We start from the raw sequence: 20,157 nt of genomic DNA, 5'->3' as shown, positions 1-20,157 counted from the left end.
GGTGCTGCCCATTACCATCGAAGCGTCCAAGCCGCGCATGTGCCATGACGAAAGATTTCTAAATTTGTGGATAAAAGACTCTCCCTTCACCCTTGATTACCTCACGGATTTGCCTAAATACGTGGAACCCGAACACTACCAGTCTACATGTGACGATAAGAATGGGTACGATCACATTCGTCTCACCCCAGGCAGCTCCACGTATTTTGGCCTTGAGTGGCAAGGGGGGGTATTTCACTTACGCTACGATCCCCTTTGGTTGAAAGGCCAGCGCGTTTGTATACAACACAGTGGGTATGGCCGCAACGCACCACACCCTGGGAGTACCGTGCTCACAGTATATCGACGACCGACATATAGGGCAATTGCGACTCCCGGTGGTGCATGCGCCACTTTATTTCTCCAACCTGGAGCTGGCAGAGATGGCGGCGTTCATCACTTGCTCTGTGCTTTTAGACCTGGGCTACTTCATCGGCTTAAAGAAGAGTGTATTAGAACCCCAGACAAAGGTGCGCTCCTTGGGCTACATGTGACTCGCAACGGCAAGCGTTTATCCTACCACAAGATAAAAAGGACAAATTCGCGACCCTAAGGGAAGAGATCCTAAGCAAGAAGTCAGTGTCTCTCAAGAACCTACAGAAGTTCGCAGGAAAAACGACGTCTTTTTCTTTGCTCGTGCCAGCGGCAAAGCTATATACGAACATAGTATTTCTAGCAATGGTAAGCGCTCATCGTTCCGCGGCTTTCAAAATATCCGCTCAGGCAGGAGATTTCTTATTGGCGTTTTCTTGACACATGGGAAGGTTGTCTACCCTGGAAACCGGATTTTACCTGGGCGTCGTTTTGTATTCTGATGCGTCTAATACATGGTGGGGCGGGTGTTTGTCCTAGCCATCGCAGGCTGATATCCAGACAAGGGGGTACTGGAACGAGGCCGAGTGGCAGCAACCTATTGCCGAGAAGGAAGCTCTGGCTTTGTTGTTCACGCTGGAAAATCTGCTTTGTCACTACACAAATGTTAGAGTCGTCTATACGGATAACAAGGTGCTACTAGGCGCGTGGCAGAGGCAAGTCTCGAAGTCGGCGGAAATATCGAGTATTATAAAGCGCTTATTCGCGTTTACGTTCGCCAAGAACCTGGCACTGGTCCTGTACTTTGTTCCTTCTCGCAACAACCCTGCCGATTCCCCATCGCGCGTATTATCCGATCTCGACTGCACTTTAAGTGCGCAGACATGGAGAAGCATTGATATCGCATTCGGCCCGCACTCTATTGACCTGATGGCGTTACCGTCTAACGTGATGCACGATCACGCCGGCCGCCCGTTGCGGTTTTTCTCCCAGCTCCCCTGCGTTCAAGCGGAGAGCACGAACGTTTTTGCGCATTCTCTGTTGCCCGAGGAAAACGCGTATGTCTTCCCACCCTTCATTCTCATGGGCCCGTTGCTTGGGCATCTCTCTAAGCGAGCTTGTCCGTTCTCTATTGTGGTGCCGGACATTACCCCGAGGAAGTATTGGTGGTCTGTTTTAAAGCGGAGAGCGGCGGCGTCTTTCAAGCTGGGCAGTCGGGGCTCGTTATCTTCGCTACTGTTCCCCGCTAAATCAGGAGCGGCTCCGTGGCTAAATCAGGAGCGGCTCCGTGGCAGCCGCGCGCCCTTCAATGGGACCTTTGGGTTTTCAGGGTTATCGCTCAAGAGAAGTGACTTTGTTGGTACGACGAGCTGTATTAGACTGATGTATATGGACAATCTGGGTTATGTTATGTAGCTACAGGGGGCAATACTTTTGCATTAAATACTTTCAGTAGCTTGAAACGAATTATGTTGTTTATTTTAATTAATTCACCCCTTCTTTTCCCGCCTTTTATTTTCTGTTTAGGACCTTCCCGAAGTGGTAAGGGCATGGGTTCCCGCGGTAGGATGTCCGGAGTGTGGGTATGCAAATGATCACACATTCTCGTTTTGCCAGAGATGTGGATTTCAGCGCCGGGAGAAAGATAAGGCCGACACCCAAAAGAAGATAAATATCGACCTTCCTTTTTTGGACCGGCGGTTAGAATCCCTTACATCCTCTAGGAATAATAAGCCATATCAGAAGCGAACGTCAAGCTTACTTAAGGAGCTGAAAAGGTTTTTAGACTCTTTGACGCCACCTAAAAACCTTATGTCGGCGTCCCCCCGAGATATTAATCGGTTTCTGGTCTGGAAGGATGAAGGGGGACGCACGAAGATTCATAAGCCAACATGTACAAAGTATGGTTCCGCGGGTTCGGCACGGTGTAGGTGTCCGTCTAGGCTAGCTGCAGGGACGGTCGACAGTATTATTGGCAAGTTGCGGGCAATTTTTGCGGAAGCGGGGAGGAAAGGCGAGTGGAATGAAATGCTAAACATTGGCAATCCCTCGTCACACCGGTCAGCAAAGGGTTATCTTACATCTATCCGAGAAGAGCAGGCGATGGCTCACGTAAGTCCGAAGCAGGCCACGCCAATTTTCTTTGATAAGCTAGCCAAGCTTTGCCGCTTCCTTCGGAACTTGGTTTTTGTCGAAAAAGCCACCTCTATCCAACGACATATTCACGCTAGGGATTTGGCGTTTTTCTGTTTGGATTTCTTTGCCGGCGATCGAGCTTCGGGCCTAGGGAGGGTTTTAACCAAGGAAGCGCTTGCTTCCAAAGATGGGGAAACCATCTGGTTCCGGCATACATACGGTAAGACGTTACGGGGCGGAGGGGATACTAACGTTTTTCCGATTAAGAAATATGCCTAGACCCCGTAGCCTGCCCGGTAGCGAACCTTCGTCTATATATCAAGCTATGTGATATAATGAAAATTAACCTGAGGGAAGGTTACATATTTAGGGCAACCGATGGTGCAACCAAGGTTTCAGACAACCCCTTTGTAGGTTCTACTATCGCGAACAGGCTTAAACTACACCTGGGTAAAGCGGACATCCTAGAAGGGGAGACGATGCACGGTTTTAGAAGCGGGTGCTCCATCACTCTCTCACTTCTTGGGGTGTCTACGGAAGATGTGGCAAGACACGTCGGCTGGAAGTCTACTTCTACAGCGGATTATTATTCGCAGACGGGGAAGGTTATGAACGCCGAGCGGGTGGCAGATGCACTAGCTGAAAGTTCTGTCCCAAACGCTACAGGGGAGACTCCGGCTCTTTCTTTGGCAGCCGATTTTACCACAAACAACAGGTTGGGTAATTTATCTCTCGCTTTTCCTTAGCTGAATGTATGCCGTTTTTTCTGAGTTTTGGGAGGAAGATAATAAAGCCGTCGAATATTCCCGGTGTCATTTATTGTGATAGTTTAGTCTCGTTACGCATGGGGTAAGAGGACAGGGTTAATGCCGGAGCCAAATTCGATTCCCATAACTTAACTCACGCGGAGTCAGTAAGCGGCATATTCTTGAGTGAAAATGATTCACTATTTTCATTAGAGGATATGTCGCGAAACACAACCGTGCGTGAGTGAGTTTACACCAAACTCCCTAGAGACATTCCGGGGTATGGTATGTAGATATTTGGCGAGTATGGGCCTATTTAAGAAATTTATCTAAAAGTCTCGAGGCTTTTAACGTATCATCGAAGCTCGGTAAGTCATGCAAAAGTTTCGACCCGCCCACCTCCCCTTCGGCGACGTGCACGAAATCACATGTATTCACCTCAGGTAAGGGTGCACGGCTGAGAGTGTCCGCGAGGAACATCTCCTTGCCCTTCTTGTACCTTATGGTGAGGCTGTATCTTTGAAGCCTAAGCAGCATTCTTTGCAGTCGCTGGGGGGCAGAGTGTAGGGGCTTCACGAAGATTGCCTCCACCGGCTTGTGATCGCTTTCTACCATGAGCCCATCCAGCTCGTAAATGTACGTATTGAAACGCTCGAATGCAAATACTATTGCCAATAGCTCCTTCTCTATTTGGGCATACTGAGTCTCCGCTGGGGTGAGTGCCCGAGAGGCGTAAGCAACCGGTTGGCAATTCTGTAGAAGAGCGGCACCAAGCCCAAACTGGGATGCGTCACACTGTAGTGTGACACACTATTTCACGTTGAAGTAGCATAGTATTGGTGTGTTTGTAACTGCGTCTTTGAGGGCATCTAAGGACTTTTGTTGCGGCTCGTCCCAGCTCCACGCGACCTCTTGCTGTGTTAGCTCCCGGAGGTGTCTGGTGGTGTCAGACAGGTTAGGGAGGAACTTGCTTAGGTATTGGGCAAACCCTTACAGGCGTTGTACCCCTGCCTTGTCGGTTGGTGCCGGCATTTCTTGAATTGCTTTTACTTTAGCCGGGTCAACCTTAAGACCATCTCCCGTCGCTACGTGGCCGATAAAGGATACCTCTGTTTGTCTGAGCTTCAGCTTGTCTGTGTTGAGCTTCAGCCCCTTCTCTTCACACAGGTGGAGGAAAGCCATCAGGTGCTTGTCGTGGTCTCTGTTGGCCTCCTCGAGCGTCCCCCCTTTTCCGACCACAACAAAGTCGTCTGCGATAACTTCCACTTGTGGCATTCTTTCTATGACCTCTGCATTCTTCTCTGGAACACCTCAGGAGCTGAGCGTATTCCAAAAGGCATTCGCCTCCAACGGAAACGCCCGAATGGAGTGTTGAACGTTGGTTAGATAAGATGTTAAGTTATCGAGATTGATGTGCCAGAAACCGCTCCGGACGTCTAGCTTTGTGAACACCTTCGCTCCATGGAGTCGTGTCGCAACATCTTTAATAGTGGGTAGTGGGTAGTGCTCCCTCATGGTAGCCTTGTTGAGATCTTTCGGGTCAAGACACAACCGAAGCTTGCCGTTCTTCTTGGGAACCACCACCAGTGTACTCACCCAAAGTGTGGGTGCAGTTACCGGTGCAATTATTTCCTGCTCCACAATTTTGTCGAGTTCGGCCTTCAGTTGATCCCTCAGAGCTACTGGGACCCGTCGTGGTGCATGCTGAACAGGACTCACTGTACCGTCAAGCTTTATGTGGTACTCGCCGTCCAGTAGTCCGACCTCATCTGCAAATACATTTGGGAATTGTTGAACGATATTGTCGATAGTCACGATTGCCGAGGAATGTACAGCATAAACCGTGGAGTTGCCGATGATCGGTTTGTTGATGGCGCCATTATCCATGTACTGTATAATGTTCAATCCTAAACAGGCCTTTCTTCCTAGAATGGGACGACTATCATTTTTGTCGACCAACTTGCAGTCCAACTTAAACTTCTTGGTGTCTCTCCACACCGGTATAATCACTTGGCCTATTAAAGCAAGTTTGGATCCTCCATTGGCGGAAATAGTGGACTTGGTAGATTTTACATTTCTTAGTACAATGTCATTCGTCGCTTTCTTGTACAGGCTCAGCGGGACCACATTGCACTGAGCACCTGTGTCCGCTTGGAAATGCAAGCTGTTTCCTGATTCAAGCCGTAGCGTGACAAGTTGGGAGTCGTCAAGGGTGACGGCTGACACGTTGCTTATCACATACGTTTGCTTATAACTTTTCCACACACATTGCACGTTTTCCCACGGGCCGGGCAGTCGCCACTCTCGTGTGTTCGGCCACAGTTGCCGCACGCGGTCCTGCTGGCAGACTTGATGGCGTTGGCTTTTCTTATTAAAAACCACAGCGCTAATGGTATCGGCTTGACCAACTCCTTTCATCTGTGCCGTCGAGCTTTCTGATGCTCTGCATATTTCGTCTGTTTTCTTGAGGGTGAGGTTTGTTTCTCTTAACAAACGCTCGCGCACCTTATTATCGCGCACGCCAAACAAAAATCTGTCACGCAATATCTCATCCGGTGTAATGTTTGCAAACTGACATCCCTCGGCAAGTTTTCTCAGAGCCGTACGATATTGATCATTAGTCTCGCCCGCTTCTTGTACTAGCTTGTTAAAGCGGTAGCGTTCGAACGGTACGTTTTTCCGCGGCTCACAGTACTCCGCAAACTTTGCTATTACCCGTCCTGTCAAGAAAAGGTTGAAAATACGTCTCTAGCTTCCTCTCTGATGATTGTGAGGAAAGTCGCTACTTGCACATCTTCTGGTTTGGAGTTGAGCCCTGTCGCAAGGGAGTAGTTGTCCCAAGCCAGCTTAAACCGTTTCCATTTCTCTGCTATCGTAGCGTCATGTATTGCTAGTGGGACCGGCGGATCCAATGTGAAACCCGTGGCCATCTGTCACCGAGTTTTGACTTCACAAGGGAAATATATTCGTTCTGCTGTTCGTGTAGGGTTCGCTCAGCTACTGGCTGCCACCATGTAACAATATGATGAATGAACGCAGTTTTGATATTCTGTATTTCCGTGATTTATTGCCTTTGATTCTGGTCTCAATGCTTTTGGCTATGCGATCTGATCTTGTAATCACATGAGAGTTCAAGCTGTCAATAAATCGGGTTCCGTGACCAAGGGTCACGTACAGCCGACATTGTCACATCTTTCCACTAATAACAAAACACATAAATTTCCTATTCTAACGCTATGTTGCTATATACATATAACTTCAAACAGTTATTGCATCTGGTAGTCGTTGTGCCATGCCGGAGCCCTGTGTGTACGACCTGACCTACGAGGGCTAGCTGTCGTGCTGGGTCACGTACAGCCGATATTGTCACACCGTCCAAGGTTTTTCATTTTTTTACAAAACACGCGCGAAGTTGTTGTTTTGCCATTGCAAACTGTCTCGCGTTTTGCTCGGTCGAAGCCGGGCTTATGACGTCACAACCTTGGTACAGCTTCTCAAAGTTGTTTTAAAACGATAGCAACTTCGTTTTAAAATGACGGCAAACTCGTAAAAAAAACCGGGCAGTACTTGCACAGCCATGGGCTGCTCCAACAACCACTATACAACACGTGTCAATACATGCATCTCCAAAAGACCAGGAAATTAGGAACTAATTCGGGACTAAGCGAAAGGAGTTCTCCATCGGAAGCGCCACCGCTCTTTGTTCGAGCCATTTCGCCGATGAATGATTCAAGCGATCAAACCTGAATCTCCCTGATGCTATGGTCCCGAAATTCAAAAGTAGTTTAAAAAGGGAACCTCTTCCTACACTGCATCGGGAAAGAAAAGAGAACATAACGGAAAAAGCTCGCAAGGGACCGCATGTACTAAGTATACAATGCATATTTACGACAATTACGCTGTGACAGACTGTGCGAGTCACAGCAAGTTTTGAAGTTGTTTTTGTTACTATAGTTTTTATTTAAATATAAGTTAAAGAATGTAATAAAACAGAATCAGCCTGGCTTTAGTGGTCATTTCTTTTTCATTGATACGTTTCTTTTGTTCAAAAATACAAAACGCAAAAATGAATAAGCAAGTATTTCACACAACGGCAACGCATTTGGCCTCAAAAGAAAATGCAATACACATGACAACATTGTATTTGTCCACAGCACTCACACCGATAACGCCACCTCGTATTTCTATCTGTTAGGATTTCACTAGTTTATAGTTTATTTTCCTCTGACTTCGACTTACTCCGATCGAGGCAATGAATAGTTAACAACAAAATCCAATAAGATTAACAAGAAAGGATCAAATATCCAATGGCTGGAACCGGAATCTAAAGAGTTGTAGAAGTCATTTTATTACTTTTGTAATAATAATATCGAGAACATGACCAAAATCGAAGAATGAAATTTGAGAAGATTTCAAGCGGGAAAAGTCAATAGCAATCGAGCGTGTTGGTTGAATGAAAGTTTGCCGTAAAATCGATTACAAATAATTTAATGTGTCATTAATCTATTAATACTCACGTGAAACAGGATTTGCCTATTTTATCTGATTTGATTCGAAATAAAATAGGAAATACAGAGAACAGAACAGGCAAATTCGAATTTTTGACAATCTCTACGGCGAACAAAACGAACGAAAGCTATCTACCGTTAAATAAAAAAACATTTTTATTACCTCAATCCCACTTCTCCATGCTAGATTCATGCGAGTCCATATTTATCAACCTATGCTACTTCATCGACAAGTACCTCTAAAGTTGAGTCATAGTCTTTCAGTATCCCATTCAGCGTTGAAAACAACACTTCCAATTCCATTCGTAAATCGTAGTTCTGTAATGTCAAGGTTTTTTTTAATGCTTTCGCCTTTTACAAGTTCAGAATCAACTTCCTTACGGCTTGGAGTTCACCATAGAAGACTGAACTCACATTTGTGTATATTCACAGTGTTTATAGTATTATATAAAGCTTTGGCTGTGTCTCCTTTTCACCAGATGATCCTTCAACGATCGGTTCGCCATGCGTCTGATAGTGATATTGCGGAAACTCGCATCCCAAACTCCTTGTTGTCTTCTTCTGTTGAACTCTTGTCACTGGGGTCTGTGAGCTCTAAGCCACTTGGCCTGATACTTTCGATCAACGACGCCATTATTCGACTGAGTTCTGGGGCTTTGATTTCGGATCTCCTATATGATTCAACACTAAAATTTCGCGCCGTACCATGGTTGTGAAGTCACCACAGGCCTCCCAACAGTCCAAATTCGGTCCCAGTCTGCGAGACATTTTCTTTCGACGGAAATTTAAAAAAAATCCAAAAACCAACAAAAACGAAGCGCCTTTTTTATTCAGGCCTGCTACTTAACCTCTAGACTTATGTTTTAGCAAAATAAAGTTTTCGTTTCTGACCTAGTTTAAGCTGATTGAAAGACGTCAGAAGTTAATCGAACTCGTCGATAAGAGCGAGGCTGGTTGGCTATATGAAAGCGACGAACTGGCGGAAGAATCTGCTGATGAAAAAAGGATTAGGAAAGCCCAGAACAGAGCGCTGCTTTTCGAGGTTTGTGTTTAACTTTGTTTTACCTTATCTTTCTTTGTGAGATCCAGGTTGTACATATGCGATACAACTTTCTATATAAATGCTGTGTGTGTTGTCATTTAGCAGGTTGTAAGAAAATAATTTTCTTTCGGATAAGGTTGCTTGGTTGCTTGTATTTTTCATCAAAAATACAGCTAAGAGCATATTAGGAGAGTGTCTCAGGACATCATGAAGTCTATTGGGGCATAATTGAGTGCTTTGCTTATGGATATTTGCAAGCAAAGGTGGATTCATGATTATTTTTTCTTGTTTAGCTTTGCCTGGATGAGAAAATAATTTTCTAATGAATCACCACAGCTCTCCTAAATGCTGTCTTCTCTGGAACCAAACTTATTCCAAAATTGTTTACACTGCTATTCTGGGTCTGTATGACCTGGAATTGATTTGTTTGGCTTCGGGGTGAAAAAACTTCTAAAAAACCATCTGACTTTGGGAGGGGTGTTGACTGGCCCTCCCCTCGCGAATTTTTCCCTGGATCTCCCAGAATGCTTTGCAACCCGTAAAGGCATCTTCGTGGTTTTACAAGCCTTCAAGGAGTGGACATTGTGTTTTGAGGCCATGGAAATGAACCTGGAGGATCAGAATAAAGTTATCTATTTGTGTCTTTAGCTGTGTTTGCTGATCTCTCTCCCTTGTGTGGTATTTTGAGCGTTTTATTGAGAGGGTTGATTCTGCTTTTCTTTCCTTGTTCGATTTGAAATTTGTCGAAGAACCTGTGCTATTATTTGTCTTAAGAGTAGTTGCCAAAACCTTGGTTGGATACATATCTTCAAGACCATTTATCCCTTAGACTGATGCTTGAGTATCTTCATCTTGTTGTGTTTAGTTTGTATTTATGAATTTTTTGGGTTGTGGGTACTTCCCAAAGCCGGTACAGGCCGGTTGAGGGGTCAATGTGTTAAATACTGTCTTCCAAACTTTTACGTAAATCCACCAAGGCATTTCATATTGCATTAATTCAGCTAAGGGTAAAGTAGGACAACTAGGTAATAGTTTTACAAATGAAAACTTGTTATAAAATACTGAACCAGACTAATTAAATTAACAAAAGCAGTCAGAAATTTTTAAAACAAGTTAGAATGGTCTATTTTTATTAACTCCATTAGGGGCTAGATGGGGTGATCGTCCTATTATTTAGGGTATAAAATTCCCTCAACTGCTATCCCTTAGGGTGTGTTCAAAGATGCTTTCGATACTGCTATCCCTTACGGGTCCCACGCTAATGGATCAATCCTATACAATAACAACTGAACCATTCTAAGAGATCACTAATATTGTTTTAAATATTGGGGCCCAGGGCCCCCCTTCCAGCAGCCAAAAATACAGTAAATGTATGAGACATTATCTAAAAGACAAGAGACAATGCCTTGAAAAGGCCTTTTGGGCCAACTCCTGTTAAAAATCCTGGCTACGCCGCTGATAAGTGAACACTTTTACCACTTGATTATAGAAGAATAAATATCAATAAAAACCCGAGATTTTAGTGTATCGGCAAGTTCCGTACATTAGTGGTGCCTTAACCAGGATTAAGTAAAAAACCAGGATACGAACCAAGAGACAAACAACATTCCTTCGGGACCACTCAAACATGGGTGATCCGGAACCGACAGAAAGTGTCGATACAGACCCAGAACTGGAATTTAACACTAAGATCGATAAAGAAATCGAGAAATTGACATTCTATTTGGAAGACACTGATGAATTGATCAACTCATGTGATTTTGAAGAGATGAAAATGACTGAGCCCCCCCCCCAGCGTACAAGCCAAATTAATGCACGATTAAACAGCTTGATTCTTGAATTACAAGAACTAAAATTAGATCTTGGGAAATCTACTGCGCTAGCTATAAGGCAATGGAAGAAAGATACGAAGGATAGATATTCCATGCTATTAGACAACAGAGACAGGATGGTAAGGCGCCTAGAGAAGAAAAACAAGAGAGAAATCCAGATAGCTGACGCCGAGAATTATAAGTTTAAATTCGAGCAGGAAGAGAGATAACGTAGAGAAGTCCAGCAGCGAGAGAAAGAGCTAAGGGAGGAGAGGCTCCAAGCGGAAATTAGAGTTGCAGAACAGAAGCTAGAAATAGAAAGCGCCGCAAGTCGTTCTAAATTACTAGAGTAAGGCACTGCCGAAGATTGTCTAAGGTTTGAAAAAATGTTTATTTCCCAATTTGACAATAAAAAGATCTCAGCTGAGGAGAAGTTTGGCTATTTGTTAGAGCTAGTTGAGCCTAGTGTGCGCGATCAACTTTCAAATCTGAAACCAGGAGAAGTGGGCTACAAAATAGCATGTGAGCGTCTGAGGCAGGAATACGGGCAAACAAAAACCGTTGTGGCCGCACACGACGACCAAATATTAAACTTACCAATACTTAAAAGTGGGGGACATGCGAAGGTACGCGAATTTTATGAAACACTAAGCAAAAGTCATGACGCATTGGAAACCCTAGGGGAAGGGAATGTGCTTTAGGGTCTCGCCCTGTCCACCCTCAATAAGTTGCAAAAAATCCGAGCAGACTTGGTACGAACCGACAGAGAATGAGAGTCATGGGAAATGGGAGATGTCATCAAAGCCCTACAGAAGTGGCTAAAAAGGAACAAACCAGCTGAAGAATGTGAAAAGGAACCGAGAGATAAGAGGAAGGAGCGCCATTATTTTAATCAAAAGGGCGTATCGCCCCAAACCCCTAAGGGACGGTGTATATTTGGGTGTCAAGAAGCTCATTGGGGGGACGCCCTGTCTGGTCTATGATACACTCGAGAAACGCCGCAAGTTTTTCTCAGAGAATCGCCTATGTTCAATTGCGGCCGAACTGGACATAAAGAGAACAAATGTAATGGGAGGGGCTGTTATAAGTGTAAGGCTAGACACCACACAAGCCTGTGCAATGATAAACAACACAGCGCAATGTTAAGTAGCTTCAAAAATTGCCACCGATTATTCAAGTGGTAGTAAAAGGGCGGACATTTTGGGCGTACCTTGACACGGAGTCTGTGAGAAATTTTGTTTCGAGGGAGGTGATCAGAAAGCTAAATCTTAGATCTGTACGACACGAGTCACGCCACATAGTGACAGTAAATGATGTTGAAAAACAATCGATGCCCGTATTTGAGATTGAAATTAATTCCGTCGACGGAAAAGGCCGTGAAAACCTAGAAGTCACTGAAAGTCAAATGGCCGATTTTACCACCATCAAGAGGCCGACCATAGCAGAGCTAAAGGCCAAACATGCCCACATGAGAGACAAATCGTTTTTACCGAACCGCAAGTGAAGAGTACCCGATCCGCGTGATTTTATCAGATGCATTTTACTGTGTAAAATACGAACCGAGCAGATAATCAAGGTTCAGCCAGACGATCCAGAGGTAGAGGGAACGACGTTTGGTTGGGTCGTCCACGGAGGGAAGGAGTACGTTTATGCGCGAAAGAAACGGCTATGAGAGGCTATACTCGCTAGATGTGCTCGGCATCGAAGATAAGAGCGAAACTGACCAATCAGACGTGTACAGCGACTTCCGCGGAAACATTTCAAGAACAGCCGACGGAAGGTACGAAGTAAGCGAGCCGTGGGTGCCTGGAGCTAAGCTGGAGAACACTAATGAAGAGCCTAGTAGGAAGCGATTACGAAATGTTGAAAGGAAGCTAAGAAATGACGTGGAACTACGGGAAGCCTATGAGAAGATTGTCCGCGACCAGCTATACGAGGGAATAATCGCGTGACAGACAAATCGCGTGGTGACCACATTTTCGACATGCCACACAAGCCAGTGGTCAGAGCTAACGCCAAAACGACAAAAGTACGAATGGTATTCGACGTCAGCTGCAAGCCACACCCACTAGCTTATAGTGTCAATGAATGCATGCACACCGGTCCACCTCTTCAACCACTAATGTGGGACATCATGATACGAGCGCACATGGCCCCACCGATGATCCTCGGTGACATGGAGAAAGCATTCTTACAGATTGCGATTAAGGAAGAAGATTGGGACGCATTCAAGTTCCTCTTCAACACAAAGAGCAGCACTTCCGGTTTCCCGTGTACCCTTATGTAGCATTCATGTTGGGAGCCACCATTCACCATCATCTTGACCGCCAACCCACCGAGCTATCTAACACAATCAATGCACTCCGGGAGAACAAATAGGTCGATAAATTGATGCAGACCGGAAATGACGTAGTCGAACTAAAAGAGTTCAGAGAAAAGGCGACTAGAATATTAAAGTCAGCTAAGTTACCCACAAACAAGTGGGAGTCAGATTTGCAAGAGTTGGACACTAAGCCAAACCACAGCAAGATACTTGGACACGTCTGGGATAAGCGGTAAGATGGGCTATTTATTCGTTTGCCAGAATCCTCTATCCGCGTCTTCATTCTATACCGTTTACATGTCACCGCAGTGATATACTAACTTCTAAACTGGTAAAATCACCTAAGGAGCCTGTTCATGGTCTTTGTGAGCAGTATGTCTCGGAGCTCTCTCGTATTGTTAATGCTTATGCACCAATCAAGACACGCCTTGGTATACTGTTGACATTTCAGCAGAAAAATGTGTGCGCAGGAGACTTGAGAGGCGTTGGCGGAAATCTCAATTGGAAATTGACAACTGTATCAAAAGCAGTGTGAACTTGTAAAACATCTTGTAAGTAAACCAAAATGGTATATTACGCCAACATCATAGATGACAATGCGTCGGATAGCAAAGTGCTCTTTGGCAATTTAGATCGCTGCATCTCAAGCCGGAAAAGCAGTATCCCACATGTAAGTCTGCCCAAAACTGCACTTGTGCGAGTCCAAAATGGTGTTTTGAGAAATATTGATTCCAACCGATGTGTTTTTCTTCTTTTGCTAGATATGTCCGTTGCCTTTGATACGGTAGACCATAAAATATTACTTCAAAGGTTGGCTTCTCGTTTTGGATTTTCTGGATCTGGACTCTCCTGGTTTAATTCTTATATTAGTGACCGTTCCCAGTTTGTTCACATCCAAGAGGTTTCTTCTGGTCCTCGTGAACTTCCTTGTGGGATTCCTCAGAGATCAGTGCTTGGGCAAATCATATATCTTTTGTGCACTCCTCTTGTGGGGGACATAATACGCAGCCATTGGCTTGACTTTCATTTCTATGCTGATGACTCTCAGATTTATACTTCTTTTAGCTCAGGTGATGACTCTGAGCTGTCAGATATTAAGCAGCGTATACAAGCATGTATTTTGGATATTGAAATGTGGATGGGGGTGAACAAACCTAAATTAAACAAAGATGAACTACTACTTCTGCATTCAAAGTTTCGCCCACAATAAACTTCTGAATGTCTTTGGTTTGGCAATGAATGTATCAACACCTCCAAAGAAGCTCGCAACATTGGAGTAATTTTGGGGGACTAAATCCTGTAGGGTTAGGAGGAGTCTTAGATAGTTAAGTTCACTGAGCAGCAAGGTTTGATGCGATTAACAAAGTTTTATAACATAAAGAAAAAGAGATTTAAATGAAACCCGTTCCCGTTGAAGCATGTCACGTTCCCGGTAGGCAGGCGAATCCCGGCTCCCGTTTAACCCCTTTAGGACCCTCTATAATTGTCCCGTGGAAATACTGCTAAGACATAAAAAGTCTCTTTTTGTTCTTTCGGGGGTGGTCAGATTTTTATCGATTAATAAAGAACTAATCAAGGTAAAGGAATGGTGCGACATAAACTAATTGTCAATTAACTTTAACTCCAAAAGAAAACAAATCACGAATTTGATGTTAAATTGCCTAATAACGATGACACCCAGACTTGACTGGCACAAATCTCAAGAAACACATAAAAAATAACCTCTCAAGAAAAGTCTCAAGAAACACTTTTCTTAAACTCAAACAACTGTACTAAAACTTGATTTACCCATATCTATCGTATGCTATTATCGCTTGGGGTAAGACCTGTGATTACAACTTAAAGAAAATAAAAACAAAACAAAACCACATATTTCGCGTTATATTGTCACGCAGGAATAAGTCACACATGCAGTGAAGACATATTTAGCATCTAGAAATTATATACTAATTAGTTGCCAACTTGTTGGAAGTTAACAGGACAACCAAAAGCATTTTGTTCATTTAACCTATTGGTTTGACAGAGAAATCATGATTCCATGATTACCGTCACGAATATCCACTAATATGGCTTGTGTGCTGTAGACAGTTGTGTAGCTAGTGTAGCAGGTGAAGCTGTTGTAGCAGGTGTGACAGGTAAAGCTAGTGTACCAGGTGAAGCTGGTGTAGCAAGTGAAGCTAGTATAGCAGGTTAAGCATGTGTAGCAGGTGAAGCTCGTGCAGCAGGTGAAGCTCGTGGAGCTGGTGTAGCAGATGAAGCTGGTGGAGTTGGTATAGCAGGTGAAGCTGATGAAGCTAGTGTAGTAGGTGAAGCTGGTGGAGCAGGTGAAGCTGGTGGAGCAGGTGAAGCTGGAGAAGCTAGTGTAGCATGTGAAGCTGGTGAAGCTAGTGTAGCAGGTGAAGCTGGTGAAGCTAGTGTTACAGGTGAAGCTGGTGTAGCAGGTGAAGCTAGTGAAGCTGGTGTAGCAGATGAAGCTACACCACTGTCTACAGCAGACCAATCCAGTGGTCTGCTGTAGACAGACACCAGCATGACACCAGCATGGATTCGATATATTCGTGACGGTAATCATGGAATCATAGACCTATCATGGAATCTCAGACCTATCTCGATACTTCCAGCACTGTCCAAAGTATTCGAGAAACTAGTCGCTACTCAAATGTCATCCTTCTGCGAAATGGGCGCTGTTCTTGGCGATACCATATCTAGTTTCCGAAAGGTAACCTCAACCATGACGACACTCATAGGCATGCGTGATGACCTGATAACAGCAACGAAGAAAGGCGAGGTTAGACTAATGATCCTAGCTGATTTCTCGAAAGCATTCGATACTGTGCATTATGAGACCCTACTCTCGGTTTTTCGAGGACTTTCTTTCAGTGTCTCAACAGCTACTTGGGTGATCGACACCCTGCCGTTGTCAGTTTGCCGCTTCTAGTTTGTTATTCTAAATGTATGCTGTGCCGTTTTAACATCCATTTCTTCTCGACAGGCGAAGGTATTCCAAACAAAGAAACGATCCAAGACCTACTAAAAAAGTCTGTAGACTCTCCGATTTATACAAAACTTGGATAAAGCTACGACAAAGGGTTGAAATTCTAGTGTGTTTCTGGAGATCGGCACGGTTGTCGTGAAGACAGGCAACGTTTTGCCAAGAAACGTCGTTAGACCAACAATGGCCAAGTTGTCATCATACGCTCCAGAGCTTCAACGACTATATTTGTCAAATTAAGTAAGTTTAATAGTGACGAAGGAAGGGTTTTTTTTCAAAAGTTTGTTCACTAACAATTAGTAACTTAGTTTGGGCGAAACTGAGTCAGTGTTATTTTGCATTTAACCGTCTGAAATATCAATTCACTCCATTTTTCTTTAGATATTTTGCATACCTCTCCTCAATAAGCGGCTGGAGATTAAAAATAAATATCCATAAATAACCATCCATCTTTGTAAATTATATTTAAGCAGCCTCAGAAACAAGCATCTTCACAAGCAATTTTCCATGAGAATGATTAAACCTGCGAGCTTTTGAACAACTAACAGTTGCCACAAAAAATTGCTGGCCTATACCTACACAGTCAATTATAGTTACCAACTAAAAACTGCTTGTGTGGATGGGGCTTTAATGTTTGTCAACTTTTGAGGGTAATTTACACGATCACAATCACGATAACAAATTTACGTTGTGAATTAAATACATTGTTTTCCAGGCGCAAGAAAGTTGGTTCTCTTGCATCCGAGAAATGGGGTAAAACATCGTGTTTTCACCACCAGTTCAAAACCACAGTAATGAAAGCGAAGCTTGAGAAGTTTGCAAGAGAAGTTTATGACCATTGCGCAGTTCCAGAAGTCGGTTTACAGTTACTGAATGTGGAAAAGATTTACAAATACACATTACAGCCACATCCACATGTACAAGTGATAGGGTTCCAAAATCTAGACAAGGGCGAGGTAACTTCCCCACAGAAGAATGCACAGAGCAGGATTTTTGAAAGAGCCCCCCGTAAACATTGTTGAGGGAGGGCGTTTCATTGAAATATATCAGTTACAGGAAAGAAGTGGTAGCTTATCAACTAATATCATTGATGGCAAACTGACCATTTTACGTTTTGAGGGCTTGACCCTCTCACAATATGTTAATGTTAGGAAATATATCTGTGAAACTAATCACAGCATTGGCTGGAAAGTTTGCCCACAGAGAATACACATTGCAGACAATGTGCAGAGATATGGATATTGGAAGCTAAAATCTGCGTACATTTGTAGTATGGACCATGCTCAGCCTTGTCAGAAATGCAAACCAGGTGACACTCCAGTGATTAATGCTTCGTCGTCCAAGAACTACACAATAGCCCATGCCAAACGAAAGTATGCCTCTGCCTTGCATATCTGCAGAAGTTAACAAGGAATCTGCAAACTTTCTCATTGATAAAGAGAGTAACTATACTCTTATGGCTACTATTCTAAAGAAGGTTAATGAAAGAAAGCAAACTAAAAGAACTCTTAGCAAAGACACTGTCTCTAAGCTGATGAAATCATGCACATCGGATGCAGAAAGGGAACGTTTGAGCTATGCGATTAGTGAAACTAGTAGTTTATCAAGAAGAGGGCTGCGACATTAGTTTGGATTTGAAGATAGTATAAAACGGAAAAAGAAAGTGGAGTTGGCTTTAAGGAAGCAAACAGAAATAAGAGAGTCAGTGTACAGACTAGCAAATGTCAAAGAGAAAGCTGTTCTTCTTTCTCTTGGGATAGAAGTTTCTGACTCAAGTGACGAATCTAGTGGTGAGTCAGACAATAAAACCTGCAATGAAGCGCAAGGGATACTTATAAATTCCAATTCAAGCACATATCCGGAACGTTTAGAGACCAATCAGACAAGTAATGCTAGTAATCAGCAACCATGTAACATGATTGGAAATCAATTGCAAGATTGTCAGCTTCGATTAACAAACAATTAAAACAATCAACAGGAACGCCATTCTGGATTCGGAGACAGCTACGAATTGCCGTTAAGTAAACGGCAGTGTTTAACTACTGGAGAAACTTATATGAACACAAATCAGCTACTAAATATGCTGAGAGCATGTCGATTGAACTGGATACCGTTTGTTGAGGCATTGAAAAGTGAATTAATTCCTAGGGTGTCCTAGAAGCGTTTGATCTGCTCCTTCTCGAGTTTGCATCCCAGTTGCCATACCTGGATTTACAAGGAAATTAGGAACACTGCCACTGCCAGTGACCTCAGGGGTCCCACAAGGATCTATCCTTGGGCCCCTGTTGTTCCTAGTATATGCCAACGATATGCCTAACTACGTGCAGCAAGGCTCAAACATCGCTCTTTATGCTGATGATTCTAAGCTCTACCGCTCTATAGACACTGCAAGTTCTTCAACCTCGTTGCAGGCTGACCTTGACTCCCTGTACAGCTGGAGTCTAGAGCACGGCATGGAGTTTAGTGCATCTAAGTGCAAAGTGGTGCACATGTCAAAGAAGCGTTCTACCAAGCGTCCTCCGTACCCTTACCAACTATGCGGTCGCACCCTGGATCCAGTAGCGCAGGTGACTGACCTCGGCGTTACAATTACTAACGATCTGTCTTGGGGTCCTCACATCGAACCTATGTGCGCAAAAGCAAACAGGGTGCTTGGACTAGTGAAGCGGGTCTGTTCTGACATCCTCGACCCAACTACAAGACAGCTGCTGTACTGCACCCTTGTTAGGCCCCACCTGGAGTATGCTTCTTGCATTTGGTCGCCTTCGACAGGCAAGCACAAAGCTCTGATTGAGAACGTCCAGCGTCGAGCATCCAAGTTTATTTTGAACTATCCCGCCGATGTTTCATACACAGAAAGGCTGAAAACTCTTAAGCTCCTCCCATTAGAATATCGAAGAGACATAACCGATCTAGTTCTGTTATTTAAAATAAAAAATGGTGACGTGAGCATTAGTTTAGCTAGCCTTCTCTCTCCAGCCACGTCCGGATACAATACTCGAAATTACCATCCTAACAATTACCGCCTTTTTTCCACTCACAACCAAAATTATTACAGGAATTCGTATTTCCCTAGAACTGTCAAACTTTGGAATAATCTTCCTTCACTTATGAAATCTTGCACTACGCTTTCGTCTTTCAGGTATCAGCTGACAACTCACTATTTAGAGAAACTTGCCTTTTACCAACAACCTCCATAATTTCATAGATCTTAAATTTATGTAATTCAATTTTTATTTTCGTTTTAGAATTCATGTTGTTTGTAATTTGTTGGGAAAGAATTTCAATTGGGGCTTACGCCCTGTTTTCTTCTCCCGTCACATTGTTTCTTATTTTCTTTATCTTGTTTATTTCCTATTGTAAACCGTAGTATTTTTTTTGTGTGTGTGTGGCTACCGACGCGCGGTATACCTGTGGTAATTATATCGGTGTCACATGACTAAACAAGTTTGTACAAGTCAGAAAGTCAGAGTTTGTAATGGCCGACAGCTTGGTGAGTTTTTCATTTTCTCGATTCTTATGTCGTTTGTTATTCGCACTTATAGCTGTAATTTTATTGTAGAAAACCGCTAGAAAGCTACATTGTAGAAGGAGCTGCCAGGTTCCGGAAGTTAATAAGTGTGTTATTCAAGCATCGGAATAAATCGTTGTGTTTATAATCGGTTGTCGTCGTGGTTTATGAGCCCCATCGCCTCGCAGGCCTGCGCGAGGAGGTGACAGTGTGTGACAAAGCCAATAAACACGTGATAGAAGAGAGTAGACAAGTATACCTTGCAAACAGAAGATTGGAAGAACAAGAACAGGATGTGGTTTCTGAATCTCATGAAAGCGATATAGATCCAGAGAAGTGGGACCATGCGCAAGATGCCTTAGGAGATGAAGCAAAAGAACTAATTTCGAAAAAGGTGAAAAGTCTGCGAAAAAAGGCAGCAAGAGAGGTCGCAAAGTAAATAGAAGCTGATAATATCGAAAAAGACATAGAGAGCTTTGTTAAAAGTCGTGGCGTTGGTGCCGAAGCGTGGAGGAGAACTGGGGTATTGACGGAAATAGAAAGGTACAGCAAAACGTTACTTTTTCGCGATTCAAAGATCACTAAGAAGAGCAAAAAAAGCACTTCCAAACAGAAAGACAATCAGGTAAAATCCTTTTTATTGTATTTAGTAGTGCAGTGGAATCTTAATCTAACGATGTTCGATCTAACTATTCTTGATCTAACGAGGAGCGTTAGGTCCCGACAAAACGTACAGT

The 20,157-nt window shown here is 43.7% G+C and overlaps 1 protein-coding gene and 2 pseudogenes across 1 annotated transcript; 2 read left to right on the top strand and 1 right to left on the bottom strand.

The window, feature by feature from the left end:
* Positions 1-4,544: 4,544 nt before the first annotated feature.
* On the bottom strand, positions 4,545-8,375 carry LOC116608835. Its single transcript, XM_032369872.1, has 2 exons — positions 8,234-8,375; positions 4,545-5,953 (listed from the first exon to the last, which is right to left on the bottom strand). Exons 1-2 carry the CDS (start codon positions 8,373-8,375, stop codon positions 4,545-4,547), a joined length of 1,551 nt encoding a protein of 516 aa, XP_032225763.1.
* Positions 8,376-10,055: 1,680 nt separating this feature from the next.
* Positions 10,056-11,678, top strand: LOC125561905 (annotated as a pseudogene).
* Positions 11,679-17,181: 5,503 nt separating this feature from the next.
* On the top strand, positions 17,182-20,155 carry LOC125561904 (annotated as a pseudogene).
* The last annotated feature ends 2 nt before the right edge of the window (positions 20,156-20,157 follow it).

The sequence above is a fragment of the Nematostella vectensis genome, chromosome 4 (assembly GCF_932526225.1).
Source record: "Nematostella vectensis chromosome 4, jaNemVect1.1, whole genome shotgun sequence".
Lineage (NCBI taxonomy): Eukaryota > Metazoa > Cnidaria > Anthozoa > Actiniaria > Edwardsiidae > Nematostella > Nematostella vectensis.
Note: the sequence above shows the minus strand (reverse complement) of the source record. Positions and strands in the feature narration are given on the sequence as shown.